We start from the raw sequence: 26,094 nt of genomic DNA, 5'->3' as shown, positions 1-26,094 counted from the left end.
GGTATGGCTTGATAGAAATTCTAGCAAGATAAGATTCAAATATAAGGGATCAATCATTTTTTTCTTTAAACTCTAGAACTAAATGATCAAAAGCAAAAAAGAATAATCATCAATCACAGATTATATAACTAGTCTCCTCTTCATATCACCACAACACTTGAGCTTTAATCGTCAACACTAGAGTTGTGAGCTTCCGCTTCCTTGTGATGGTAGGCTTTCACAAAGCCTAAGCCAAAGCCATTCGGAGCGTTCAGTAGGAGGTATCACTTCAGATGCTTCAACATTGATACTGAAGGAACGCAAATAGCCAAGAAAAGCCAACATCTCTATCTCTTTGAGGTATTTAGAGAGTATAATCAAATTGGACCATTCACCCTTTTTCAGTACGCACAAACCAATGTCCAAGAACATCTTATGAACTCTCTCATATCCATGCGCCTCAGCAACTACATATAACAACGGAGATCTCTAGATTAGATTTAGATATATCTCTATATATCTATATAAGAGAGAGGAGGGATAATAATTAGGTAAAAAGGAGGAATTCATATTTTCACCTTTGGGTACGAAATTTAAACTGACTCCGGCAGCCTCGTATTTATCTATCACTTCTTGTTTCGTGGTTTTGTCATCTTCGACGTCGTACAACGAGATTGACACAGGACCATTATAACAACCCTTTTCAGCAAGAGCTGATTTGATCTTCTTAGATATCAAATCAGGATCACATTCAGGGATTGGGAAATCCACCACNCGTTTTCTCTTAGTCCATAAAAGATTATTGGGATTAAACGATATTTCAATTGTATATATATTTTTCTGTTTTATGCAAAGAGAAAGACAAAATGATCAAAAAAGCAAAGAGAATAATTCAATCACAGATTATATAACTAGTCTCCTCTTCATATTGCTAATTGGCAAGGGCATGAGAATCACCACAACACTTGAGCTTAATCGTCAACACTAGAGTTGTGAGCTTCCGCTTCCTTGTGATGGTAGGCTTTCACAAAGCCTAAGCCAAAGCCATTCGGAGCGTTCAGTAGGAGGTATCACTTCAGATGCTTCAACATTGATACTGAAGGAACGCAAATAGCCAAGAAAAGCCAACATCTCTATCTCTTTGAGGTATTTAGAGAGTATAATCAAATTGGACCATTCACCCTTTTTCAGTACGCACAAACCAATGTCCAAGAACATCTTATGAACTCTCTCATATCCATGAGCCTCAGCAACTATATATAACAACGGAGATCTCTAGATTAGATTTAGATATATCTCTATATATCTATATAAGAGAGAGGAGGGATAATAATTAGGTAAAAGGAGGAATTCATATTCTACCTTTGGGTACGAAATTTAAACTGACTCCGGCAGCCTCGTATTTATCTATCAATTCTTGTTTCGTGATTTTGTCATCTTCGACGTCGTCGTACAACGAGATTGACACAGGACCATTATAACAACCCTTTTCATCAAGAGCTGATTTGATCTTCTTAGATATCAAATCAGGATCACATTCAGCAGTAGGGATTGGGAAATCCACCACGTCCCAGAACACACCTGTTTTACCCTCTGCCCACCATGGCAATCAAAAATATTTCAATACAATCCATTCCATAACTCGTTTTTTTTTACAATAAGATGAAATCATAATCTTCTTCTATATAGAAAAAAAAAACAATTTCGAGTCGGATCTTACCGGCGTGTACATCCTTAATCTTCCGCGTCCGCGACATGGTTCCGACCAAGAGCGAGAGGATGATGTTAAGAGACTTCTCAGTAAATAAAAAGTCCCGATAGGGTTAGAAGTTTAGACCCCGATAGTATCTTCTTATTGGGCTGGGCCATCAACAAGAGGGGTATGTGAAAACTGTTTACAAGGGTGAAAACTGTTTGTGCTAGTCGGAAATATGTGAAACTGTTTTGAAATGTTTTGGTAAAAATTGTGAAACGTAGCCTGTGTTGGGTATGGGTTTATCCAGTCTTAGCAGGCTCCCACTCAACCCATCTAAAAAATAGTCAACAAAAGATTCTAGAAGGGCTGACAACCATATGGTTCCAATTGGGTCGGTGAAACTTCTAGAAGGCCCGATTGGACGTGTCACCCACTAGACGATGGTGCGGAAAGAAGCGTTTACCGACTAAATTTTGAGGCGGTACCACGTTGATTCCGAGGCATGAAGCTGAAACGTCCCATCAACTATAAATAGCGGGATCGATGTACAAAGAAGGAAAGCAACCGGGAGCAGAGGTCTGGATACAATCCGTCTGATTCTAGTCCTAAGTGTTGAGAGTCATATTTTCAAGAGTATAGTTTTGTAATTAGCTGACCGGCTTTTAATAGCAACTACTATAATCTCGCCGATCTCTGGCTGTCTTAATAAAAGCCCACGAAATCGACAAGCCCAACAGAAGCAGTTAGCCGACTTCAAGATCGCCCCACGGCACCTAGCTAAGAAGAAGGAATTTTCCTGAATTCACCTCGAGCTATTAGGAAATTAGACATATTTTGTAATCTAAAGCAGAGTATAAATAGAGTCATTGATGCAACCCTTCCACGAATAGAGCGTTTCCACCACTTACCTTGGAGACTTTAACCCATAGGATAGCGTCTCGAACCCGAGCAACACTTTAACTGAATCGCTGCCACTCGTTTATGTTCATCGTAACCAAAGCATGCGGGTTAACCCGACCGATGATCAATCTGCGCCCTGAACCGAAACTGGCGTGGTTGACGCACCCGGCCAAGGGATGAAGCATTCCAATGAAGAGCAACCTAGAGACAGGCCCGCCGTCAAACAAACTCCTGTTGCGCAAATCGCACAACCTCCTCAGGTTGTCTTCCTGAACAATTTCCAAGTCGTGTTTGGGACAATGACCAAGGAAATCTAGCAGATGAACTCCAACACAAACCGACGAATGGAGGATAATCAATCACAATCTCACAATAATGTTAGAGGGGTGTATTGAACATATGATTTTGGAGTATTTTGTGGGATTTAGGAAATTTGTAATTTTGGGGAAATTGATATGATTTATGTTAAAATTCTTTCAAATCCCACCTAAAATATGAGATTTAGATTTCTGTAATTTTAATTAAACAAATCCTTTCAAATCCTCGACAATCTCTAAAACTTATTAAAATCCAAATATACAAACTATTTGGAATAACAGTGGATTTAAGAGTATATTTTAAATCTTCATTTTAATAACAGTAGATATTAATCGACTTTTTAAAATCCATAATTGAATAACATAGGATTTGTAAACTTGGTGAACTTTTACAATCTACTAGTAATTTTAGTTTGCATCACTGTATGAGATTAATAATACCTTAATTTGATGTTTAAATTCCATATCCACATTACAAACAAATTAAGGAAAAATTTTGTTAGATATTAATTAAATTGGAATATTAATTAATTTGGAAACGAAATAAACTTTTTAATTCCCTTGGAATGTTATGGAGACAAGAGTTACATGTGAAAACGCCAGTTTTTGGGGCATTGAGTAGACTGAATAACGGTGAAATAGATTATATGTGATTTTCAACAAATTCAGATTTTAATCAAATATATATGTGATTATCTAAATAAATAGCTATATCTTTATAATTCGATATCTATATATTCGATAACGCACATTCAGTTACAATATCAAATTAGGCTTCATATTTTTTAAATTTGATACTATTTATTTAGTATAAATTGATAATTGAAAACAAAATCATAAAGATATACTAATTGCATAAATGTATTTGATCATCATGATAAGGCCCATTTGATAGCCTATAGCTAACTATTTGATAGTAAAACAGAAATATACTATGGTCCAGTTAGTAGAAAAATAGCTATTTCCAGCATATCATACTTGAATCAATCAAAAAATATGAACAAATATTTTAAAAGATTATCACTACTCTTAGAAATACAAATATATTTAAAATAAACAAACATTTGTTTGAAATACTTTATAACCCTACAAAATATTACAATTTTTTGTGAATTCACAAAATAATAAATATTTAGAACTTCAAAATTCAAAAAACTACACAAAAAAATTCAGAAAATAATGCATTAAAATGTATAGAATGTACAAAATGTTCACACCGATCACCAATATTTTGTTCTATAAATGGCCATAAGCAGCCGCTTGTGTGGCTTATGTCGGTTCTAATTTTAGATTTCCCATATTTGTGATTAAGTAAGGGACCTTGAACGACACCTGAATTTGACATTCGCCGCCGTCGCCGCCGTAAGAGTCAGATTGGAAGGAAATGATGGTTTGGGAAGAGTCAGATTAGAAGGAAATGATGGTTTGGGGCAAGTAGATCGATTGCTCAAGAACACATGTTTAACTAGAGAAAATCGAATGAGAATCGCCATGATTCTTCGATTCGTGGTTTTAGGGTTTGTGTTTGATTTCCTTTAATCATCGACGATCAAATTTAACTGATCAATTTTTTCTAAACCGACCAAATCTGTCTTAACCGGTTGATTAAACTTAACCGGTCAATTTTTTTATGTTCACATTTTGAAAAATGTTCAATGGTCGTTTGAAATCGTACAAAGAATATATACTATACCCATACCATTTCAAAATGAACATAGAATATTTGTCACCTACAAATGATTAAAACCCCCAAGGACAGAGGTTAAATTAATGTAACAAATTATCATTACCGTTCTAATTTTGAAAACTCTTACCCACAAACACAAGAGTATTGTATATTCTGTTTAATTGTCATGAACATTATTATGATCATAACAACTAATGGGTATGAAGACGTGTCAAATTATTCAATAAGATTAAAATAGTGATACTGATAATAATAGAATAAGGCACCTATTGGTACTGGATTATGATGACGTCGCTTTCATCACATGTTAAACCAGAATATTTCATCTTTGTATATGCCACTATGGGGGTCCTTAGATCGTAAACATATATTCTCAATGTTTATGTTAATTATTATAAGAAGATATGTTAACTACTAAAATACGTTACAATAAAATATTGTAATTATTGGTTTCTACTAAAAACACTATATTTTACCTATTTACTAGAATTGGACCCGCACATACGTGCGGAATTGATTTCAAAAATTACGGTTATTATCAAATTTGCAATATATTACGTATATGCGGGATAATGTTTATAAACATATTTTTAACGAATATTAGTAACATTTATAATCTAAACTTGTATCATTATAGCATTTGATATGTTTTTGTTTTCTAGACAAAAAGAATGATTATATATATATTTTTTTAGAGGAAAAGTATAAACAACTACAATTAAAAAAATAAGATGAAAATAGAATGTTTATATCTGAACAGAAAAACCGTCACGTGCCATATACGTCATGTTTATTCTATTTTATAACCGTGACTTTAATAATACTTTACCCATTTGAAATTGTATATTTTAGTATAACAGATAAAGAAATAGGTAGAAGATTCATATGGGATACTCGCATTTCATGTACTTTTTGTTTGGAAATTTAACTTTTACAAATTAGTGGATATTACACAAATTTTCTTTATATTTCTCAAAATTATCTATCAAATTGAATAAATCCTGCCATAATGATTAAAATTCCTCAACTCGGTGACCTTAAAATTGTATAGTGTGACAAACCCACATTGATAGGCTTACCTTATAATGGTTTTGCTATTTTTTTACTTATGGAAAACTCTTCACATAAAAACAATAGGAGCAATGTCTGCATTCGCCGTTTTGAATTTGCAAAATCCGTAGGTAACATGTATTTTAATTAAAAAAAAAATTATCTATAAAATATGTCTTAAGAGATTGGATAAGAGATTATTTTATGTTTTGATAGTCTAAAACTCTGTACAATTTTTAAAATACTCAAATATATTTCATTCCAAAGTTATATATTTATACATTCTCTTAGTCACATTAATCACAATCCGAATAGGAATCTCCCTGGTTAACCAATTGATCTTTTATTTTATTTTTTTTCCTAAAACTAAATCCAATGGAATGTAATAATCTCAAAATTTATGCTTACATTATGAAAAATGCTTCTCTTTTAATATTTGTGTTTAAGCCTAGAATATATATTTAAAGAAATCTAGTTTATCACTAATTCAGTTTACACGTTATCTGGGTTCGCATCACGTCGATCTAAAGCGATTATTATTTCAAACATTCAAAAATTTGATGAACGCAAACTAAAGATACGCGAGTCTGAATCTCTTTCAGAATAATTTTTTATCTGTTGAACTAAAACATATAATCTTAAATGGGTATTAAAAACCAAAGTTATAAGATACCAAAACATGACATACATGGGATGGGAAGGGTTCTCTGTCCCAAAATAGCCATACCACAATATTCTTACTATTTTTTTCATAGAGTGATCTTCTTACTTATAAACCTGCACTTATGTATTGCAAACATAATAAAAATTTTAGCTTTGAAATCAATTCCTCACGTAATTAATTTAGTTTGGAATTAAAAAAAAACACAAAGTTTCATTCACAGAATAATTGTTTATAATGCTAACATAGTTTTTGGCACCTTAAAGGTCGTCTTGTATAGTTGGAGGCAAAGTAATAAGAACCAAAATCCATGTCAATCGAATAGGTGGTACACATGCAGATCTTATACTTCCCCTCCTAAAAGAAAGATTTAAACATGCTATTAGTTTGCATGATCCTTCTATAAAATATAAGTAATAGAAACATACTTGACGTAATATCCATACATTGGTCATTACCTTAGTTGCTTCCAAAACTTCTGAAATGGTTCTGTGAGGAAACAGGTTAATATACTTTCTTAAATTGTCAAGGATGTGATAGTCGATCCTTCGGTAACGTAAATCATAATTAGTAAACATAGTTTAGTCATAACTAAATATAATACTTGCCAACAAAACATATTTTTAAAAAAATTAAGTGACTTACAGAGACACATCGGGTAAATTCATCTCTATGGTTTCCCCGTGTCTGATTTTCTATGTGTGCATTATTTTCACTTGAACCTCCAACTTGTTTTAAAAGGTTTGGTCATAGCAAGACTTATGAATAGCATTTGCAACTATTGTGATTTCAAAAGTATATGCTTTTGTGAATGGTTTTAATAGTGGGGTGCTATATATGTTAAACTTTTAGGATGTTTCTATATTTATAGCCATATGTACTCAATGAAAAGAATATGCAGGATCCGGTGCAATATTTCTAAACAATAGTAACGTATTACATTCGAATTGCCAAAAAAACTTGGATTTAGATATATTTTATTAAGATTGCAAAATTATTATTATGATAAATTTTGGAATTATCATTAATTATTTTCTTTTTTTTTAAAAATGGTAGGTGAAAGATATGGTCGAAGTATTTTGTTTTAACGCTTCCTCATAATTGTTATGGTAGGTGCTAATGTTAAGGGATATAAATTTTATAATGATTCTTTAGATTATCATTAATAGAAGATATTCTAAGATTGAATTTCCTTAATCGTAACAATATAATAAAGGAATTATTAAAGTTTGACGTGCTAATTAGATGGGTAGATTTGTTTAGATATTGTTTGCTTCCGATTTTGATATGTTATCTGTTTGGCTACAAAATTTCTTATTAATTATATCTGTTTGGTTTCTTATTTATATTTATCCCTATTCAGTTTTCAATGGCATTTGATTGTAATAATCTCTTAATCTATGTCTACTTATTAAAAATGCTTCCCTTCTAATAGTATAGATATAACTTGAGAATGTTATGTTAATTATTATAAAATCATACTATAATATATTGACTAGACTTGGTAGAATCAAGCATTACGAAATTACTAACATGGATGAACTTTTACAATCTCTAGTAATTTTATTTTTGTATCACTGATTCACTGCATACCCAAATTTGATGTTTAAATTCCATATCCACATTACAAACAATAAATACGAAATTTTGTTATATACTATTAATTTAAATTGAAATATTAATTAATTTGAAAACGAAAGAAACTTTTTAATTCCCTTGGAATGTTATGGAGATAAGAGTTACAGAGTTACAACAACTTCATAGCATCGAGAGACGACGGCAAGGAAGGGAAGGTATGTAATCTTATTAGTACCCTCGTAGTTCCAATTCCATGGAATCTTCTTCTCTTTGAACCCTTTAGATTCTGTGTTGCTACAGTCAGCTGTAAAAAAAAACCCTAATTTATATCTCTCGTTCTCGTCGTGCAAAACCCCTAAACCCTTGGAATAGTGAGATCTCATGTTTCAGTAACTTGTTAAATCTGTATGTTCCTCTTGCTGTTTATTACATTCTGTGTCCGATTAAGATTTCGATTTCCGTTTCTGTTTCGAATTTGAAAGTCTTGGCAATTGGGTTTTCCTCAGAAGGAAAAATTGAATTTTTAAATTCAATTACGACGATGCCAGATTGTTAAAAAGACAAGCTTTCGTTTTATAATTTGTGTTTGTGATCAGTTTTGTTTGTAATGCAAAGTTCAAGTCTTTTTAACAGAGAAACAATGGTGGAGGTGTGGTGGTCACTGATAGGAGCAGCAGTACCTGCACTAGTTGCAGGTCAAGCATGGAGGATAAAGAAGAGACGTGGAGATGAAGAGAGGATTAAGAGTGCTAGAGGAAGAGAGAAGAGCTCTGATGAAATCTTTGTCTGTGAAAGAGTTTGCACTTCTAAAAGAATGCTTAAGAAAGTTGGCGCTTTCTCTAAAGATCCCATTCCTGACACTTGTGTTACTGTCTGCGGTGTATCTGAGCTTGACGCTTGCTCTGATGCTTGTGCTCGAACTGTTTGCGTTAACCAGCATCAAGTTGCTAATTGGAATGACATTTGTCTAAGGAGATGTCAAAGTGAATGTCTTAAGCTCTCTTCTTCTTCCTCTTCTTCCTCCTCTCGTTTTTCTTGAATTTGGAAGGATTTGATTTGTTGTTGTTGTTGTTACCTTTTGAAATGGAAATGGTATTTTGAGTCTGAAGTTTTTATAAGGTATAATAACATTATGAGCAGCAATCTTGGTGGATGATTTTGATTACATTTCATCATGTGAGGAGGTTTGTTTTGTAACTTTCTCAGCTGTTTTCTGAGCTACTTCACCTACAACATCTCCTGCTATTTTTGCAGACTCTTCAATGGCTTCTTTGCTTACTTCCAGAGTCCTAGTTGCTGCTTCTTTCACTTTCTCTCCTTTGTCTTCTTCCTCTCTCTTGCTTTTGTCACTGTTGCTTCTGAAACTGTCATAAGAAAACAACACATGAGCTAAAAGAACCAGGCAAATTCCTAGACTATAGGATATGAATATGTTTGTTTGTTTACTCTAGATTTGGAGGGTAAAGCTTCATCTGGATCTTCTGCATCGCACCTTGAATCAGTTCCCAAGAACTCGGAGGAAATTTCTTACCAAAAGTCCCACATATGGTCTTTATTAGTGACGGTTTCTCTTCTTTCGTTGCCGCACCATCGCTTTCTACTCCATCCGCAGAAACCTTGAAGATCAAGATTATGATGATGATAAAGATGAAGAATGAGAAACCGAATATATTTCTTCTGGATTCATTCATGTCGTCTATTTATCAGTTGAGAAGCCTCAGAGAAATCAAGAAGAGGGCCAAAAGAAAATTGATAGAACAGAGAGAAGGAAGAAAGAGAGAGAGATGAGAGACAGAGTTGGCGCCATGTTTCTCGCATCAAAAGAAGCAGAGCACATTTTTTGGTTTGAACGGTTCTTGCGTAACACCTACATTTGACTTTCAAGAAAATTAAATCGAAAACTAATCCATTTGTCTTAAAAACTTAACATTTACATAGACTATCATTTTACAAAAATAAGATTTAGCATCTGTCTCGCATATAAATAGACCAAAAAAATGTGTATTGAGCAGCTCCTTATGGGAACCTCTGTCCTGAAACAGCTGAAGAAGATGTATCCATGGCGCATTTGACTTTTGATTCTTAGCTATAATCACTTCAGCAACATCTTCTCAACCAATCAAAAGACTCGCCAGGGGAAAGTTTTCATTTGAAGAAGCTAGCATGATCGAGATTCATCGGTTTCTCATACTGTACTGCTATGTACTCCTCAGCAACAACCCAGTCACCATCCACAGCGTTTGCGCAGCTCTACAAATAATAGTTAACATTATTAAGCTATGCTCATGAAAATTACTTTAATTCATTGGAATAAGTGAGAAGATCCTATAAGAATAATACCTTGGAACAAGTGTAGACAATAAGTGTCATCCAATCCCAATTATCCAATGATTGCTTAAGCACTTTATCAACAACACCTTCATGTAAAAAAAATAGTAGTGGAGACATGAGTTGCATCTCAAAGTGCCTTGGAGAGTCGCAGTTCCTGCACTTATCTGGAGATTTCAAGTCTTCAGTGGCCAGTATCGGCTTACCGCCATACGAGTACCTGACCATTCCAAACATTTACAAGACCAATGTTCATTAAGGAAGATACTGAAGATTGAAAGTTATAGATTATTCCACCACATAATACTGAGTTACCTGAAACATTGTTCCGGGTTTGCATCTAGCCGTTTTTTGAACTTAAGATAAGTCCTATCTGCATTGAGAGCTTTGTCATATTCATATTTCTCATCCTCCCACGCTTCATCAGATTCACTCTCAGCATTGTTACCGTTTTCTCTATCCTTAATAGACAGAGACGAATAATTCAACGAGAAACGATCAACTTCTTTTGAGGCGATCTCTTCTTTTGTATACATGTAAAAGCACGGAACCACAGGACCAGTCTCAAGTTTGATTTGATGCGCAACTCTTGTTTCAGGTTTTGAAGGTGAAGGCTTTGCTTTAGTCCCTGAACTCTTCTGTTTCTTCGAATTGGAAGCAACAGTAGTAGAAGCCTCTGCAATCGCCTTAGCTAAACTCTCAAAGTCAAAATCTTCCTCATCATCATCATCATCTAACCAATGAGTTTTAGTAGCTGAATCTTGTGGTGAGGCAACAACAGGCAAATCTGCTAACTCACTTGATTCTTTCTCTTTTATAGATTTATGAATGCTAAAAGCTCTCCAGCTGAAAACATTAAGTAACACATTGGTCATTCTCACATAACCAAAACCACAATGTTGGGCAACCATTTGACAAGTGATCACAGAATCATAAAGAAGTTAAAGAATAAACCTTAGCTCAGAAGTTCCACATTTAGGCATCAAGCAACCAAATATATAGAGCGTACGCTCTTGGATGTCTGAATTCTCAGTTGAGATTGGGGCATACACCTAAATGCAGAGAAAGTAATACACCATAATCTAAACACAAACCTGAGCTACCAGAGAAACCCAAAAAAGAGTAAAGCTTTGTGATTTGAACACAAACCTGAGCTACGAGAGAAAGTTTGCTTCCACATGAACAGCAATTGAGTAGTTCTGGTCTCAGTGCATCATCGGGTATTGGCGGCCAATCCTAAAATTACACTTCGTTCAGTAATCAGAATAAAAAGATATGAAACTTTTATGAAAGAAGAGATTATACAGAGAGGTACTAGGAAGGTGTTACTACCGGAACGCCGCCGATTTTTGTTGTGTAGTGATCAGAAGACTCAAGCTCCTCTTCTGCCCATTGACCTGGTAACCCCAGAAGAGTTCCAACCATATTACAGTTCTTCTTCGATGATGATCAACGCAGACCAAAAACTTTCCTACGAGGTTTATCGAATTGGATGTTTGAAACAACCACAAGACCGATGATGATGAAGAGAATTAGAGAAGTGTAGAATCCGGTTAGGGTTCTAAGATAACCGGATTTTCATGTAATTTGAGTTTTTCCGGTTTTAAATCGAACAAAATAGCTTAATTAAACCGAACGGGTTTGCAATATGATCACTAGACGGTTTACTTGGCTCAATCGAAATATATATTCGGTTCACATGAGAAAATAGACGGTTTACTTGGCTCAATCGAAATATATCTTGGTTCACAGGAGAAAATAGACGGTTTAAACTGACCAACCTCTAGAACAGTTTTGAGACAATAAAGTTTCATATTTTACCCAATGGGGCTCAAGTGTTTTAGAAACAGTAATACTCTCTGCATTTCTAAAAGTATCATTCTGTAATAAACAAACATTTGTTTGAATTACTTTATAACCCTACAAAATATTATAATTTTTTTGAATTCACAAAATAATAAATATTCAGAGCTTCAAAATACATAAAACTACACAAAAAAATTCAGAAAATAATACATTAAAATGTATAGAATGTACAAAATATTCACACCAATCACCAATATTTTGTTCTATAAATGGCCATAAGCAGCCGCTTGTGTGGCTTATGTCGGTTCTAATTTTAGATTTCTCATCTTTGTGATTAAGTAATAGACATGTTGACCTTACTTTTTTTTATGTCCTAAAATCCTATCTTTGATTCCTTTGCCTCATTTCATAATTTAATATCAACGTTTTAATAAATCTTACGAAATTACAAATTAATAGATCTGTTAATTTTGCTATATTTTCTTTTTGGTTAGAGCCTTAAGTTAGTGTCCAACTTTAGTAACGGTGGTAAAGGTCGAGAAAAGTTTAGAAAATAAATAGAAATAGCGTTAGGGAAACAAAGACAAATGTAATTGAATGTGCATTAGTAATCATGTAATTAAATGTATCATCAAAAATTACAAGTGCTTACTACAAAAAAAAATTGCAAAAACTTTAGTAAGATTATTTTAGTAACTAAGAATACATACAAAACTAAAATTAAAAATAATACGTTTAGTTAAAATAAGTACAGATATCCTGCAAGTTACTTTTGTGATCATTAACGGTTCGCTTTAACTCTGCCACCAATATTAACGTTAGTAATCTCGAAGGACTGTATTGCAAGTTACTACCGGAAGACCGCCGATTTTTGTTTTGTAGTGATCAGAAGACTCAAGCTCCTCTTCTGCCCATTGCCATGGTAACCCCAAAAGAGTTCCGACCATGATTACAGTTCTTCGATCAAAGCAGACCAGAAATTTTCTTACGAGGTTTATTGAATTCGATGTTTGAAACAACCATACCGATGGATGATGAAGAGTGAGTGGTAGAACCCGATTCGGGTTCTAAGATAACCGGTTTTTCCGGTTTCGTATCGAACAAAATAGTTTAATTAAACCAGACAGTTTACTTGGCTCGAAATACATGTTTGGTTCAGCAGTGTCTACTACAGTTTTGAGACAATAAAGTTTCATATTTTTACCCAATGGGGCTAAAGTGTTTTAGAAACATTTAATACTCTCTGCATTTCTAAAGTATCATTCTGTATATACATTCCCACAATAAAAAGATCTTGTGAAACTGTAAGAAGAAGCCTTGTTTATAAATCTGACTTCATTCAGTTCCATCTCTTGGAGTTCTTGCTAGCTTTTGACTTCTGTTTTGCCTATTGAAACGCTTGCATCTTCTGCTTCTTCCTCGCTTCTTTCTCAGCTTTTGACATCTTTGACTTTGTCTTCACTTTTGGAGCTTTCTCTTCTAGCTCTGCTTCTCTCTCCAGCTCTTTTGCTCTAGCATCAAGATTCTTCTCCAGGTAATACTGAGAACATTCACACATTCACAAAGTTATACAGAGATCAATTTCTATTAGTAAAAAAAGTAGAGAGTGCAATCCAAAGTGTGCATACATTGTAGTCGCCTGCATAGTCTTCTAAACAACCATCTTCGACTTCTATGACTCTGTTAACGATTTGTTTAATGAAGTATCGATCGTGAGAGACCGCGATGACTGTGCCTTGGTACTCGTTTATCGCTTCCTGATTCATAAGACGATCCAGATTATTAGCTTCTATCCAGGTCCAATATGATTAATTATCACTGTATCCAACGAATCTTAAGTAAGTAGAGAAGCCTAACCTCGAGCATTTCTTTTGAAGGAATGTCTAAGTGATTGGTTGGTTCGTCCAAAACGAGTAAAGTTGATGGCGTCACCATGAATTTGCAGAAAGCAAGACGCGCTTTCTCACCACCGCTTAAAAGAGAGACCTTTCGATCAAGCATGTCTGCTTTGAAGTTGCAGCGTCCAAGAAGACCTTTTATATCATCACTTCTCCAGTCTTCTGCCGCTTCACAAACTGTTTCAAGCACTGTTTTATCCAAATCAAGGACCTCAGCCTAGCAAAAAGAAAAAAAACAACGACCAGATCATGTCAATAAAATGAGTAAACCTGTCTCCAATTGTTTAGGTCTTTAATTGATTGAGCAAGTGAGAACAGACCTGATTCTGTTCAAAGTAGTTTGGCAGTACATTGTGCTCTCCAAGAATAACTTCACCTTTCATAGGCTTCTCTAAACCCATAATAAGCTTCAATAACGTACTTTTCCCACACCCATTAGGCCCAATAATGGCGATTTTCTCTCCTCTCTCTATTGCTAGATTAGCCTTCTTGAATAGCATCTGGTTTTGCAACAATACACAGTTATTCACAGGGTCAAACACGAGCAATAAAGGATTCATCCTATTGTCATGAGTTCGACTCTAACAGTAACTCACCTTATCCTCGAAACCAAAATCAATGTTTTTAACATTGACTACCGATCTTCCACTTGTTCCACGCTCTGGAAACCTGATTTTCATCTGCTTCCGCTGAAATGGCTTCTCTATTAGCTCCTGTTCTTGAAGCTTCTCTAGTTTCTGTTATAAACCACACAAAAGGGAAACATAAGCTTAACCGTCTGAAGCTAATTCATAGATAAAAGAACAAGCTAGAATTCTATAAACACTTCAACTAATGTCAAGCCGCAGCAATCAAATAAGCATTCTTTTTTCTTGGCTAACCTTTTCTGCAGTAGAAGCACGGCCAGATCTGGCACCTGCACCAAGCCTTGCAATCAAGTCCTTTGTTGAATCGATCTCTTTCTGCTGCTTTTCCCAAGCTGCATTCTGAGTTTCGATCCACTCTGCCTTTGAAATTACATACTGAGAGTAATTACCCTCGAATGTCCTAGACACACCCATCTCAGTTTCCACAATTTTGGTACACAACTGATCAAGAAAGGCTCTGTCATGTGAAATAATAACCATAGGCACTTCCTGCTTTTGCAAATAACCTTCAAGCCACTCAATAGTATCAAGATCCAAATGATTAGTCGGCTCATCAAGTAGTAACAAATCTGGATCCTACTCACATAGAAACACACACACAATACACATTAGCTTAATTCTTCAACCAAAATTAAAAAAGGATAAAGCTTTAAGAATCAAAACTACCTGAAGCAAAATCTTTCCAAGTGACATTCTCATTTGCCATCCACCACTAAAAGAAGCAACAAGCCTATCAGCATCCTCAGAAGCAAACCCCAACTCAGGCATCAGCTTACTAATCTTAGCATCAACAGAATCTAAATTCACAGCCTGAGCACGTCTCTGCAACAAATCAAATTCATCTAATAACCTCCCCATAAGATCCAAATCATCAACAGACTCTTCAATAGCCTTCTGAACTTTCTCAAGCTTATCAGTAATCTCCATCTCTTCCTTAAAAGCACTCATAAACTCTTCCCTAACCGTCTTGCTCATCGAAACTTCAAACTCTTGGCTCAAGAAAGCTACTTTCATATTGGGTTTGGCCTTGATAACATTACCTGAATCAGGCTCCTCTTGACCAGTGATAATCCTAAGCTGAGTTGTCTTCCCAGCTCCGTTAACACCAACTAACCCTACTTTTTCTCCCTTTTTAACTTCCCAGGTTACATCTTTAAGCACCGTCACGCCTTTGTAGGTCTTTCGAATGTTCTCGAGTTTGACACCTGAAGAGATCCCAGAAGCTCCGTTTTTAGAATTCTTGCCGTTGCGTTTTCGATCGGAGTCGTGTTCGGTGGTTTGCTTGGAGAAAAGGGATTCGATTTCGTCTTGACGGTCTTTAACGGAGGTTTCGATGGTGATGGTGGAGACTTGGGATTTGATGATGGTGGTGGGGTTTGAGCGTTTAGGGTTTGAAAGGGAAGAGATTTTGATGAAATTGGATTTTGGGGATGGACAAGGACGGAGTCCGGTGAAGAAAGTTGAACGGAGGTTGAGGCTATGGAGATTCGTTGTGAAACCCATCTTTTATGAAGTAACTCAGATAGAGATAGAAATGGTGTGGATTTGTTTGAGTAAGCTCGTCTCGCTCTACTGATGAAGAAGCAGCAGCAGAGTAAGAAGAACTCTCTCGAGGGAGAGAGCGCTTTGATAAGAGTTTTGCTCTCTCTATTCGCGTTTGAGTGTGAGCCAAGAGATTTTTATTTTTATTTGTTTTTTGTGATTTTTTGTAGTTTCGTCTTTTGTTTTCTTATTATTATAGTTTTTTTTTTTGCTCTGTATTCCAAATATAATATCCTTATCATAAAATAAAAATCAATAGAGGATATTAGGATAACAAAAACCAATATTATTATTGTTTTTTTTTAATGATAAACAAAATCTAATAATGTATGATGAACTCATAGTACTTTCGTTTTTTTTGTTCTCTAATGAAAACCACAAATTTGTTTGAATGAAAACCACCCATATTTTGTCTAGTTATACAAGATGATTATCATCTTTGAGCTGGTTTATGTATAACTAACTACAAATCGGAATATTCGTTTTTATTAACTATGAGTTCTATACCACATGCATTGCAACGTTTACTTATTATTATTACAACAAGTCAATAAAGAAGAAAAAAGACAAACTAAAGAAAAGAAAAAAAACGAAGGAATCTAAATTTTGTGGTGCGGAAGAAGAGAAGGTTGAAGTTTGAAGATAACAATATCCGATGAAGGAAGTCATCTCTCTGTGGTTCACATAAACTCCTTTGAATTAACAGACACTTCTCATAATGTGCCACGCGCCGAACTATATCATAGGCCACGTCAGTTTCTTTGTGGATGTCATCACGCCACGTGGCCACACGCAACAAGTTGGGCTCTTTTTTTTTTTTTTTTTGTCGTTGAGGGATTTTTATGTTCTGTTTTTCTATCAAAGACTAATAAATAGTTTGGCAGTTTCAAGTTTGGTCTAAAATGATGATTAGAAATGTATTTATGTTAATCGCCTCCATGACTATATATATAATTCGGATTGCTAATAATACTTAATAACCCATATAGTTTAGTTGACGAAGCAAAGTCGTACTTATTTTAGATGATATTAAAAGGATGGGATACAAGATTCACTAACGATATCTATATCAGTATAGCACTTGTAGTCGGCGAGGTTTGATTTTATTTGACAACCCAAAAACAAACAATACGATATGTTTTTTTTTTCGTTTTTGTGGTCAACAGATGACGAGAGAATTTTGTTTGTTTAGTAGTGGAGTATGTGTATTTCACTAGTGCTCTCTAGGAACAAAAAAAATAAAAATTGAAAGTTAAACTAATCATATTCAAACACAAACTCGCTTAATTCCTTTAATCTATTAGAAATCAGATTAAAATTTAATAAAAGTAGTTGCCGGCCTTCAAATCTTAACCCCTAAACTTATGTTTAGTTACATCAGTAACAAAGTATTTATCAATACGAATTAGGTTAGACTATTGATCTACAAGTACCAAATCTATAAAACGACGTCATTTCGTAGAAAAAGCAAAGCTGACGCGGATTTAAGCGTGTGTGCGTGTCCGAACGAATGGCATTGATTGTAATTAGTTCGAAAAAAACTAACCTTTTCCGAAGCAAAAATACAAAAAAAAAAAAACATTGTGTACAGACAGTGTGGGTGTATAAAATCGTATCACCCAATCGACCTGTTACTTTGCTGTATTAATTTTGTTTGTAGCTTACTTTTTCTCTTTAGCTGCTTTTTTATATATTTGGTCTCTGTATCCCTTCACCATCTTCCTCTCCTTAAGATCTTCTCAAACCTCTTCTCCCTCCCCAGACTTAAAAGAAGAATCACATGGAAGATCGAAAAGAGGTTCCTATCTCTCTCAAACCCATTATCTTTTTTTTCTTGCATAAATCAATCTTTTGTGTGTTTTTCCAGTTAAAAGTTAAGTGTTTCATGATCAATTAGTCTGTGAATCTGTGAGGTTATATGGATAAGAAGAAAAGAACCTTTATTTGTGTGTCTTCCAAGTGATTTTTTTCGAGTTGTTATTTATGGTTCTTGAAAATGAAAAGTTATTAAATTTTACAGAACAAGAACTCGCCATGGTTATCAGTACCACAGTTTGGAGATTGGGATCAAAAAGGAGGACCAATTCCTGATTACTCAATGGATTTCTCTAAGATCAGAGAGATGAGGAAACTCAACAAGAGAGATGCTTCTCGAGCTAGTCTTGGCAATGATGAAGAACTCATTAACCCTTTTCATAATCAACCCCCTGTTGAAACTACCAAGCCTTCTAAGAAGCTCACCACCGTTCACAGTGACAACGACAACAACAACCACAATGTCTTCTCTCACCAACGCCCACATTCTCCTTCTGTAAGTTTCTTGTTCCTTAAAGTATTCATTGTCTCTTGATTGTTGGTTTTGTTTATGAATTGGTGTATAAGCTTTCTGTGTTCATTGAAACCGGTAGGTAGGTAGGTGTTTTGACTTGGTTAGGATATGACATCTAACTTTTTGTAGTCTTTATATTGGTTGTTTCTGGCAAAATGGGTAGATCACACATTGTTTCTTATAGTTAGTTGTTCATGCTCATACCCACACCAGACTTTGAAACGTATATTTTGATTGCACTTATATAGTTATGTCTTACAGTTATGAATATCCATTGTAAGATTCACTTTGTCTTTGAGGAATAGGATGCTAGTGTTTGTTGAGTTTAGATGTGTGTTCATCTGATGTGTACCTTCTTGGGTTGATTAGGTTTTGGAATCTAACATTGTAGCAATTGGGTAAAATGTGGTCCTTCAATGTTTGGTCAAGTTGGTTGCTTTTATTGCTTTTTATGACTACACATGAAATTTATTATATACACCCCCACCAAACTTCACAACTTGAGTTTGTATTGGATTTGGAACTTGATTGGATAGGATTTATGATTATATTGCTAGAGGATCACATCAATAATGCATAAATTATGGACTTATAGTACATCATTACCCTACAAAAAAAGGGATTTGCTTCTTCTTTTTGCTAGTAGTTGTAATGGTTTCTTTCTTTCAATCAGAGTAAAGCATAATCCTTTATTTATGTACCTACCATGTGAACTGACATAAATATAAATTATATTTACTTTTAGATACGACATTCTAACTTTTACGTGTAAATGACTTGGAACAGACGAGGAGAGGAATCTTCAGCTGCTTCAACTGCTGCGTTAAAGCTTAACTAAAGGGTGTTTTCTTATTTATTATGATAATAATGACAATGATTCGAAGACGAGAAATGAGAAATGGTAGTGACACCTTTTTCACTTATGTTACTTCGGATGCATCAATCAAAATTTGTCTGTTGTTTACTCTTTAATCTAATTATGTTTTCTAAAATGTGAAGTGTAGTAATATATACTTTTTTCCTGTAATTTTGTTTGGTTTATTTAGACAACTGATCATTTTCATTATTGTGTAATATAGGGCAGATTTGTGATATATCAGATATAGTAATAAAAGCAAAACGTGTGGTGGTTACTAGAAATATTCAAATGGTGTGTGTTTGCATCTGACAATGGAATACACAAGATAAGTTTAATACAATCAACCTGTCGGAGTTGTAACACAAAACCTAAAAAATTGAAGGTTGGGTTTTATATAACTCTCATTTAATTCGATGTACAAGATGGCCTAGCCAAAAATCACATATGGCATGGAATCGGCCTTGTTCGTTTCTAATGCTTTAATTTTGTGCAAAGTGGAATAAGAGTAACAAAGTTGATATGGCCGAGTTGGTCTAAGGCGCCAGATTAAGGTTCTGGTCCGAAAGGGCGTGGGTTCAAATCCCACTGTCAACAATTCTCTTTTTTTTTTTTAACCTGTATTTTCCCCATTAATGTCATGGAAACTGATAACTAGCTCCACAGTTGGAAGTGACAAAACGTAAATTATTAGATTATTTTGATCAATAAACAAATTTTTACTAAGGATACGCTTGAGATTTAGGGGGGTGTATAACTTGACATTTTAAGTGATTTGTGTGAAATTTACAAATTCTATGTTATTCAATCATGGATTTTAAAAATTCTATTAAAATCAACTGTTATTGAACTGATGATTTAAAAATCTACTTAAAAATCCATTAAAATCATTTGTTATTGAACTGATGATTTAAAAATCTACTTTAAAACCACTGTTATTCAAAACAGTTTTGTGGATTAGGATTTTAATAATTTTTAGGATTCTGGAGGATTTTGGAGGATTTGTTTAGTTAAAAATATAAAAATCCAAATCTCACGGTTTTATGTGGGATTTGAAAGAATTTTACAGAAAATTATATGAACTTCCCTAAAATCTATCAAAATTCTAAATTTTCTAAATCCCATCAAATTCTCTAAAATCATGGTTTGAATACACCCCCCTTAATATGCCATCATATATGGCACATATTGTATATGTGTTTGTCTAGATAGATATCTATATCATCGTCAAAAAAAAAAAGATAGATATCTATATCTTTTTAATTATATTTCTAGTTTTTTCATCCGGTAATCTCAAATTATAAGCTTGAACATATTTGACATTATATTATCACTCTTCGTGATCATGATAAATTTGGTTTTAACCGAGAGGGTTGTTCAACCCAAAAAAATAAAAATAAAACATTTCCTATGGAGTAAAGAAATCTACAATAATACAAGCATTCAAGAGACCGAGAATAACGGCAAAATAGATTATATATGATTATGTAAATAAATATCTATATTTTTTTAATTAAATATCTAGTCTTTTATCAGGTAATCAGATTACCGTAATCTTAAATTTGGCCTTCATATGTTTACAATTTGATTCTATTTATGTAGTATAAATTGATAATGTAAAACAAAATCATAAAGATATACTAATTAACATTAAAAGCCCAATTATATTATATTAATTGGGCTTATATAAGCCCAATTTGTTATGTTTAGCTAAAGTCCGCCAAGACTCTAATGCGTGGTTGGTTGGATTCGCGGTGATAAGACAACGAATCAGGAAACCGAGAATAACGGCGAAATAAATATCTATATCTTTTTAATTTAGTATCTAGTTTTTCGTCAAGTAATCTCAAATTCGACTTCATATTTTTAAAATTTAATTCTATTTATGTAGTATAAATTGATAATTGAAAACAAAATCATAAAAATATACTAATTGCATAAATGTATTTGATCATCATGATAGAGGCTCATTCGATAGTTTATAGCTAACTATTTGATAGTAAAATAGTTGAATTAGCAGAAAATAGTTATTTCCAGCATATACTTCTATTATACTTGAATTAATCAAAAAATATCGAACAAATATTTTGTAAGATTATCACTACTCTTAGAAATACAAATATATTTAATAAATAATAAATTACACAAAATACATAAAATTACAAAAAATTTCAGAAAATAATACATTAAAATATATAGAATGTACAAAATGTTCACACCGAATCACCAATATTTTGTTCTATAAATGACCATAAGCAGCCGCTTGTGTGGCTTATGTCGGTTCCAATGTTAGATTTTCCATCTTTGTGATTAAGTAATAGACATGTTAATCTTACTTTTTCTTTATGTCCTAAAATCCTATCTTTGATTCCTTTGCCTCATTTCATAATTTAATATCATGAAATATATCTGAAATATATCATGAAACAAAGACAAATATATCTGAATGTGCATTAGTAATCATGTAATTAAATGTATCATCACAAGATTACAAGTGCTTATTACCAAAAAAAATTGCAAAAACTTAGTAAAATTATTTTAGTTTCTAAGAACACATACAAAACTAAAATTTAAAATAATACATCTAGTTAAAATAAATACAGATATTCTGCAAGTTACTTTTGTGATTATTAACGGTTCGCTTTAATGCTGCCACAAATACGTTAGTAATCTCGAAGGACTGTATTGCAAGTTACATTTGACTTTTGAGTTCATAGAATATATTAGACTTCTCATTTCTCAAGAGTAAACTTGCAAAAGAAAAAAAAAATAATGTTGATCAATTAACAAAGTTTATTACAACGCATGAGATTTAACATTCCCTTCTTCGTCTTCTTGCTTTCTTTGACTTTTTTACCAGAGCAAATTTATTAATTATTACTATATAAAACAAAACTTCTTCTTCTTTTCCGCGTCAGATGGTTCCCCTCAAATCCGTCCGTACAATGACAAAAGATCTCTGAGTCTGTCAGATTCAGATTTTAGATGGTCAAAGCTCGTCGAATTCGGGATCCTCCAACCCCAATTCCCCACCTTTTTGTGTAACAAAACCAAAATCACATTGTTAGAGACAATTTCTCACAAACATATTACTATTGCTATGAGCTTTCTCTTTTATTTGGAACCAATATACAGTGGCATGACCTACCTCAGTGGCTGGAGTGTTCATTCTGGCAGAACTTCCAAGTCCGAGAATGTCTTGCATCGGTATGATTGCGGTTTGAGCTGTAGAAGAGAATGCAGCTTGGATGACTGACCATGATATATCGTCTTCTCCAGCTATCGACAGGTATTTCATTGCCTGCAATACCGAGGACATCGCCAATGTGAATATCATGCAATCAAAAACTGAAACAAAAAACACGTTTTATTGGTATGAGACTAGAGAAATGACCTTAGACTTCTCTTCTTTGTCCAGAGTGTCCCACCAACCTCGAATCTATTTATCAAAAGAGAAATCAACGAGACAGTTACATTTCTTCCGTTTCGTTTTTATAAGTTTGCTTAGTGAAATCAACTTACAGTGTCGTTGTCATGAGTTCCAGAGTATACAACTTGGTTTACTTCATGATTGTGAGGTAAATGTGGGTTATCGGCGCCGCCTCCAAAAGCTGAAATTAGACAAGAATAAATGTACAAATGATAGATATTTGAATAACGTGAGGAAGGAAGCCAAAGTTGTTTTACCAAATTGGAGGACAGCCATTCCAGGTGCTCCAATAGATTTCCTCAGCTCAACTACATCTTTAGTAATAACTCCCTGTCTTATGGCAAAGTGTAGCCTCCATTAGCAAACAATCAAATGCCAGATTTTCAAAATGTAAATTGGCCTTGCAGAAACAGAGCATATGATTCTACACTAGGACACTCGGATTCATAAGGAACACAGGACATCTAGAATTTCTACTGGTCTAAGATGATATTTCACGGTCAAATGGTCGGCCATCAATCATCTCTGTATGAACATCTCATGCTCGATGTAAACTACAAACAAGTCTTGCAAGTTCATTTATAAACTAATAAATTGATCCACATCTATTGTAAACTATCGGGTTGAGCCTTATGTAAGTGCTGAGTGTTTTGTATAATCGAGTTTGATAGCTTACCAAATCTTCAGCTATGATTTTGATGTTCCCAACGCCTTTTGAAATGGCATCAAATAAAGACTTTCCAGGTCCTACCTACATCAATACAAATTTTGTAGTTCTTAATTTCTTTACCTTATTTTATTTTACATCAATGAATTAAGCAAAGCACCTTCCATCGTCCAACCATGGCAACTTTCGCTTCTGCAGAATATCACAACAGCTGATCAGTCCTATGAAAATATTAGTCCAATATATGTACCCAACATATATGATCAGTCACTCTTTTCTACTTTGAATTTATTATACTCACCAGAAGGAACCGCCCAAAACCCTGCAAATCCTCTGAAATGATCAATTCTGCATTCATCATACAAGTCCTGTGCACGTCGTATTCGATTAACCCACCAAGAATATTGGTCACTCTCCATTGATATCCAGTCATAAAGAGGGCTTCAAATCAAATAAATGGAAAATATCAGTAAATACTAAAATACTATGGTGAGGAAGAAAATTAAAAGGGATTGAGGAGTAACCAAGTTATGGAACAATTGTGAAGTACAATAAATGGTTTAGGGAAAGGCAGAAACTAATTCACGTTGAACATGCCACAGTAGTAATAATGCTTACATCGGATAAATTATAACTAGAAACAAACAGTGGCGTTTCCTACTTATCTAAGTGAAAAGAACAAAAAAAAGTGTAATAAGTAAACTAAAGTACTAGAGTGAGTAGCATCAATACCTTCCCCACAATTGACCAGTTTCACTGAACAAGTCAGGAGGAACACCGCTAACAAGAAGAGGAAAGCCTTTCTTGTTCTGTATGAAGATAAAAAAAAAGAAGAGTACCTTCAGGAAAGTCTAAATTTTTGCTGGAACATACGATAAGAGTGTTTGACTCCATATGTTACAATTTACTTGCCAGTAAGAAATGTTTCTTATTTGCCCAAACGTCTGCACTGTGATATCCTACATAAATGGGCATATCCCCCATTATATCAACTCCTTTCCGCCGTGCATGCTCACGAACATTCTGCCACTGCCTTTGGAACAAAAATTGCTTAGCAATGAACAAGTCTATCTGCAGCAAAGAAGAAGAGCTTACCTTGAAAGGAATTCACAAAACATAATCAATTCATGATGAAATCAAATCCAAGAAGCTAGCAAGAGCCACAAAAATCATACAAACTCCTTTTGACTTTCATATATAGCTTCCAAGGCTGAAAGATGACGGTTTTTAAGTGGTTCAGGCCACTCAAACCAACTGTATGCATTTAAAGTATTGTCAATAGCTGCAAAATACGCAGCATCTTCAAGCCAACCTATATACATAGTAAAAACATGGCATCCTCAATGAAATCTTGTTTATCCAAATTAATTAAAGCCAGCGCAATGTAAACAAATGAAAATCTTTTAAAACTGTATACTTTCTCACATGATATAGAGGGGTCGTTACGAAAATCCTGCAGTTTGCTCTTCAGTTCACCAGTGCCCCCAATAAGCCTCTTTGCTGCCTGAGAAAAAGTCAGCGATCAAAGTTTACTTTCTCAAGCCAATAGATAAGTAAGCTCACTAGTACCAAGCAAGATGGTTGTTTTACCTTAGTTATCAAGGGACTCTTTAACTTGTTGGCAGTTTGATAGTTCACAGAATCAGCTTCACTAGTCCATATAAAAAATATCATAACAGAGAATGAGACCCCAGAATAAAAGTAAGTCCACTTAGAAATCATGTAGAAGATTAGTAATACATTGGTAGTGGGAGCTCATCCTTCAATAATAAGCCATCCTTGACAAGCTCATCCAGAGAAATCAACAATGTGTTCCCACAATTTGCATCCTAGATCTAGAACCAGTTAGCGATAATAACAACTGAGAAACCAAAAACAAGAATCTCTCTGGAGAATTCTTAACACAGACCTGTCCTGCATAAGGAGATCCTCCTTCGTCTGGAGGAACAAGAGGAAGAACCTACGCTCATGGAATTGAGAAAACTTCCTCTAAAACTCAATAGATTCAAAGTTTCAATTTGAGAAGGATATGAAAATTATCTACCAAGACAAAATCTCACCTGCCAAACGGAGCAGCCAGTAGAATGAAGCCAATCGATGAAACGGAAAGATTCTACACCGAGATCACCAATGCCGTGAGGACCGCGAAACGACGTCGGATGAAGCAAAACGCCAGCTCTTCTCCGAGTCGCGGGATCAGGAACCGGTAGCCAGTGCTCATACTCTTCTGGAAAATCTTCACCGACGCTGCTAATACAAGAGAGAGAAGAAGTCGTCGAATTGCTCGAAATAGCCATTGGGAACGATTGCGACGGCTTTGTCCTGTTCCTGAAAGAAGCTGCGTCGAATAATAACGATGATACCGGAGATGATAATCGGAAAATCTTGAGAGAAGAGAGTGAAGGAGAGGACGAGCTAAGAATCGTCGTCATCGATGATGATCATCAATTCAATTTCAATTGAAAGCTCGCACTCCCACAAAACCAGCGAGAAGATATTTTTGTTGCTCTTTTGCAGTTGAGACTTGAGAGACTGAGACTAGTGGTGGTGAAACCTGTGAGAAAGAGAGATCACGTGATCATCACGTGCGGTGTATGGCGCCATTTTCAAGGCCGTATTTTGGGCTTTTTTTAGGCCGACGAGATCGGATCTTTATACATTCCTCAAACAAACCCATGATCCTATATCCCTTAAAATTTAAAACCTATGATCCACAATAATAA

The 26,094-nt window shown here is 34.5% G+C and overlaps 7 protein-coding genes and 1 non-coding gene across 8 annotated transcripts; 3 read left to right on the top strand and 5 right to left on the bottom strand.

Moving 5' to 3' along the window:
- Nucleotides 11-1,785, bottom strand: LOC104743286. Its single transcript, XM_010464387.2, has 4 exons — nucleotides 1,700-1,785; nucleotides 1,342-1,572; nucleotides 996-1,232; nucleotides 11-209 (listed from the first exon to the last, which is right to left on the bottom strand). Exons 1-4 carry the CDS (start codon nucleotides 1,734-1,736, stop codon nucleotides 178-180), a joined length of 537 nt encoding a protein of 178 aa, XP_010462689.1. The 5' UTR covers nucleotides 1,737-1,785; the 3' UTR covers nucleotides 11-177.
- Nucleotides 7,991-9,001, top strand: LOC104743268 (uncharacterized protein At5g64816-like). The gene is made up of 2 exons (XM_010464374.2): nucleotides 7,991-8,083; nucleotides 8,502-9,001. The coding sequence occupies exon 2, from the start codon at nucleotides 8,509-8,511 to the stop codon at nucleotides 8,905-8,907; it is 399 nt and encodes a 132-aa protein (XP_010462676.1). The 5' UTR covers nucleotides 7,991-8,083; nucleotides 8,502-8,508; the 3' UTR covers nucleotides 8,908-9,001.
- LOC104743277 lies at nucleotides 9,008-9,593 on the bottom strand. The gene is made up of 2 exons (XM_010464382.1): nucleotides 9,315-9,593; nucleotides 9,008-9,232 (listed from the first exon to the last, which is right to left on the bottom strand). The coding sequence occupies exons 1-2, from the start codon at nucleotides 9,557-9,559 to the stop codon at nucleotides 9,031-9,033; spliced, it is 447 nt and encodes a 148-aa protein (XP_010462684.1). The 5' UTR covers nucleotides 9,560-9,593; the 3' UTR covers nucleotides 9,008-9,030.
- Nucleotides 9,758-11,714, bottom strand: LOC104743258 (probable 20S rRNA accumulation protein 4). Its single transcript, XM_010464365.2, has 6 exons — nucleotides 11,529-11,714; nucleotides 11,346-11,432; nucleotides 11,151-11,248; nucleotides 10,512-11,042; nucleotides 10,209-10,416; nucleotides 9,758-10,118 (listed from the first exon to the last, which is right to left on the bottom strand). Exons 1-6 carry the CDS (start codon nucleotides 11,619-11,621, stop codon nucleotides 10,014-10,016), a joined length of 1,122 nt encoding a protein of 373 aa, XP_010462667.1. The 5' UTR covers nucleotides 11,622-11,714; the 3' UTR covers nucleotides 9,758-10,013.
- Nucleotides 13,152-16,050, bottom strand: LOC104743248 (ABC transporter F family member 5). Its single transcript, XM_010464357.2, has 7 exons — nucleotides 15,214-16,050; nucleotides 14,782-15,123; nucleotides 14,497-14,637; nucleotides 14,221-14,400; nucleotides 13,860-14,117; nucleotides 13,631-13,759; nucleotides 13,152-13,542 (listed from the first exon to the last, which is right to left on the bottom strand). The coding sequence occupies exons 1-7, from the start codon at nucleotides 16,048-16,050 to the stop codon at nucleotides 13,390-13,392; spliced, it is 2,040 nt and encodes a 679-aa protein (XP_010462659.1). The 3' UTR covers nucleotides 13,152-13,389.
- Nucleotides 17,707-19,558, top strand: LOC104743239. The gene is made up of 3 exons (XM_010464349.1): nucleotides 17,707-17,887; nucleotides 18,110-18,400; nucleotides 19,205-19,558. Exons 1-3 carry the CDS (start codon nucleotides 17,870-17,872, stop codon nucleotides 19,250-19,252), a joined length of 357 nt encoding a protein of 118 aa, XP_010462651.1. The 5' UTR covers nucleotides 17,707-17,869; the 3' UTR covers nucleotides 19,253-19,558.
- On the top strand, nucleotides 19,791-19,871 carry TRNAL-AAG. Its single transcript has one exon. It is a non-coding gene; the product is annotated as a tRNA-Leu (tRNA).
- On the bottom strand, nucleotides 21,985-25,902 carry LOC104743229 (4-alpha-glucanotransferase DPE1, chloroplastic/amyloplastic). Its single transcript, XM_010464340.2, has 16 exons — nucleotides 25,432-25,902; nucleotides 25,281-25,331; nucleotides 25,112-25,200; nucleotides 24,962-25,022; nucleotides 24,797-24,875; nucleotides 24,547-24,683; nucleotides 24,284-24,442; nucleotides 24,104-24,180; nucleotides 23,673-23,812; nucleotides 23,532-23,563; nucleotides 23,381-23,455; nucleotides 22,962-23,034; nucleotides 22,797-22,885; nucleotides 22,669-22,713; nucleotides 22,423-22,575; nucleotides 21,985-22,307 (listed from the first exon to the last, which is right to left on the bottom strand). Exons 1-16 carry the CDS (start codon nucleotides 25,801-25,803, stop codon nucleotides 22,203-22,205), a joined length of 1,737 nt encoding a protein of 578 aa, XP_010462642.1. The 5' UTR covers nucleotides 25,804-25,902; the 3' UTR covers nucleotides 21,985-22,202.

Source organism: Camelina sativa, chromosome 2 (genome assembly GCF_000633955.1).
Source record: "Camelina sativa cultivar DH55 chromosome 2, Cs, whole genome shotgun sequence".
Classification (NCBI taxonomy): Eukaryota; Viridiplantae; Streptophyta; class Magnoliopsida; order Brassicales; family Brassicaceae; genus Camelina; species Camelina sativa.
The sequence above is the reverse complement of the archived record's forward strand: the minus strand, read 5'-3'. Positions and strand labels throughout refer to the sequence as shown.

Excerpts from the sequence above, each read along its gene's own strand:
- LOC104743286 (XM_010464387.2), bottom strand. The coding sequence starts at position 1,736 with ATGTCGCGGACGCGGAAGATTAAGGATGTACACGCCG. Across the intron at positions 1,573-1,699 it reads GATTAAGGATGTACACGCCG|AGGGTAAAACAGGTGTGTTC; the intron begins GTAAGATCCGAC and ends CATGGTGGGCAG. Across the intron at positions 1,233-1,341 it reads TTTAAATTTCGTACCCAAAG|TTGCTGAGGCTCATGGATAT; the intron begins GTAGAATATGAA and ends TGTTATATATAG.
- LOC104743268 (XM_010464374.2), top strand. The coding sequence starts at position 8,509 with ATGGTGGAGGTGTGGTGGTCACTGATAGGAGCAGCAGTACCTGCACTA.
- LOC104743277 (XM_010464382.1), bottom strand. The coding sequence starts at position 9,559 with ATGAATGAATCCAGAAGAAATATATTCGGTTTCTCATTCTTCATCTTT. Across the intron at positions 9,233-9,314 it reads CTTTACCCTCCAAATCTAGA|TTTCAGAAGCAACAGTGACA; the intron begins GTAAACAAACAA and ends TTCTTATGACAG.
- LOC104743258 (XM_010464365.2), bottom strand. The coding sequence starts at position 11,621 with ATGGTTGGAACTCTTCTGGGGTTACCAGGTCAATGGGCAGAAGAGGAG. Across the intron at positions 11,433-11,528 it reads CAAAAATCGGCGGCGTTCCG|GATTGGCCGCCAATACCCGA; the intron begins GTAGTAACACCT and ends GTGTAATTTTAG. Across the intron at positions 10,119-10,208 it reads TTGTCTACACTTGTTCCAAG|AGCTGCGCAAACGCTGTGGA; the intron begins GTATTATTCTTA and ends TATTATTTGTAG.
- LOC104743248 (XM_010464357.2), bottom strand. The coding sequence starts at position 16,050 with ATGGGTTTCACAACGAATCTCCATAGCCTCAACCTCCGTTCAACTTTC. Across the intron at positions 15,124-15,213 it reads TTGGAAAGATTTTGCTTCAG|GATCCAGATTTGTTACTACT; the intron begins GTAGTTTTGATT and ends CTATGTGAGTAG. Across the intron at positions 14,118-14,220 it reads ACTACTTTGAACAGAATCAG|GCTGAGGTCCTTGATTTGGA; the intron begins GTCTGTTCTCAC and ends TCTTTTTGCTAG.
- LOC104743239 (XM_010464349.1), top strand. Across the intron at positions 18,401-19,204 it reads AACGCCCACATTCTCCTTCT|ACGAGGAGAGGAATCTTCAG; the intron begins GTAAGTTTCTTG and ends GACTTGGAACAG.
- LOC104743229 (XM_010464340.2), bottom strand. The coding sequence starts at position 25,803 with ATGACGACGATTCTTAGCTCGTCCTCTCCTTCACTCTCTTCTCTCAAG. Across the intron at positions 22,714-22,796 it reads GAACTCATGACAACGACACT|ATTCGAGGTTGGTGGGACAC; the intron begins GTAAGTTGATTT and ends TTTGATAAATAG. Across the intron at positions 22,308-22,422 it reads TGAACACTCCAGCCACTGAG|GTGGGGAATTGGGGTTGGAG; the intron begins GTAGGTCATGCC and ends TTACACAAAAAG.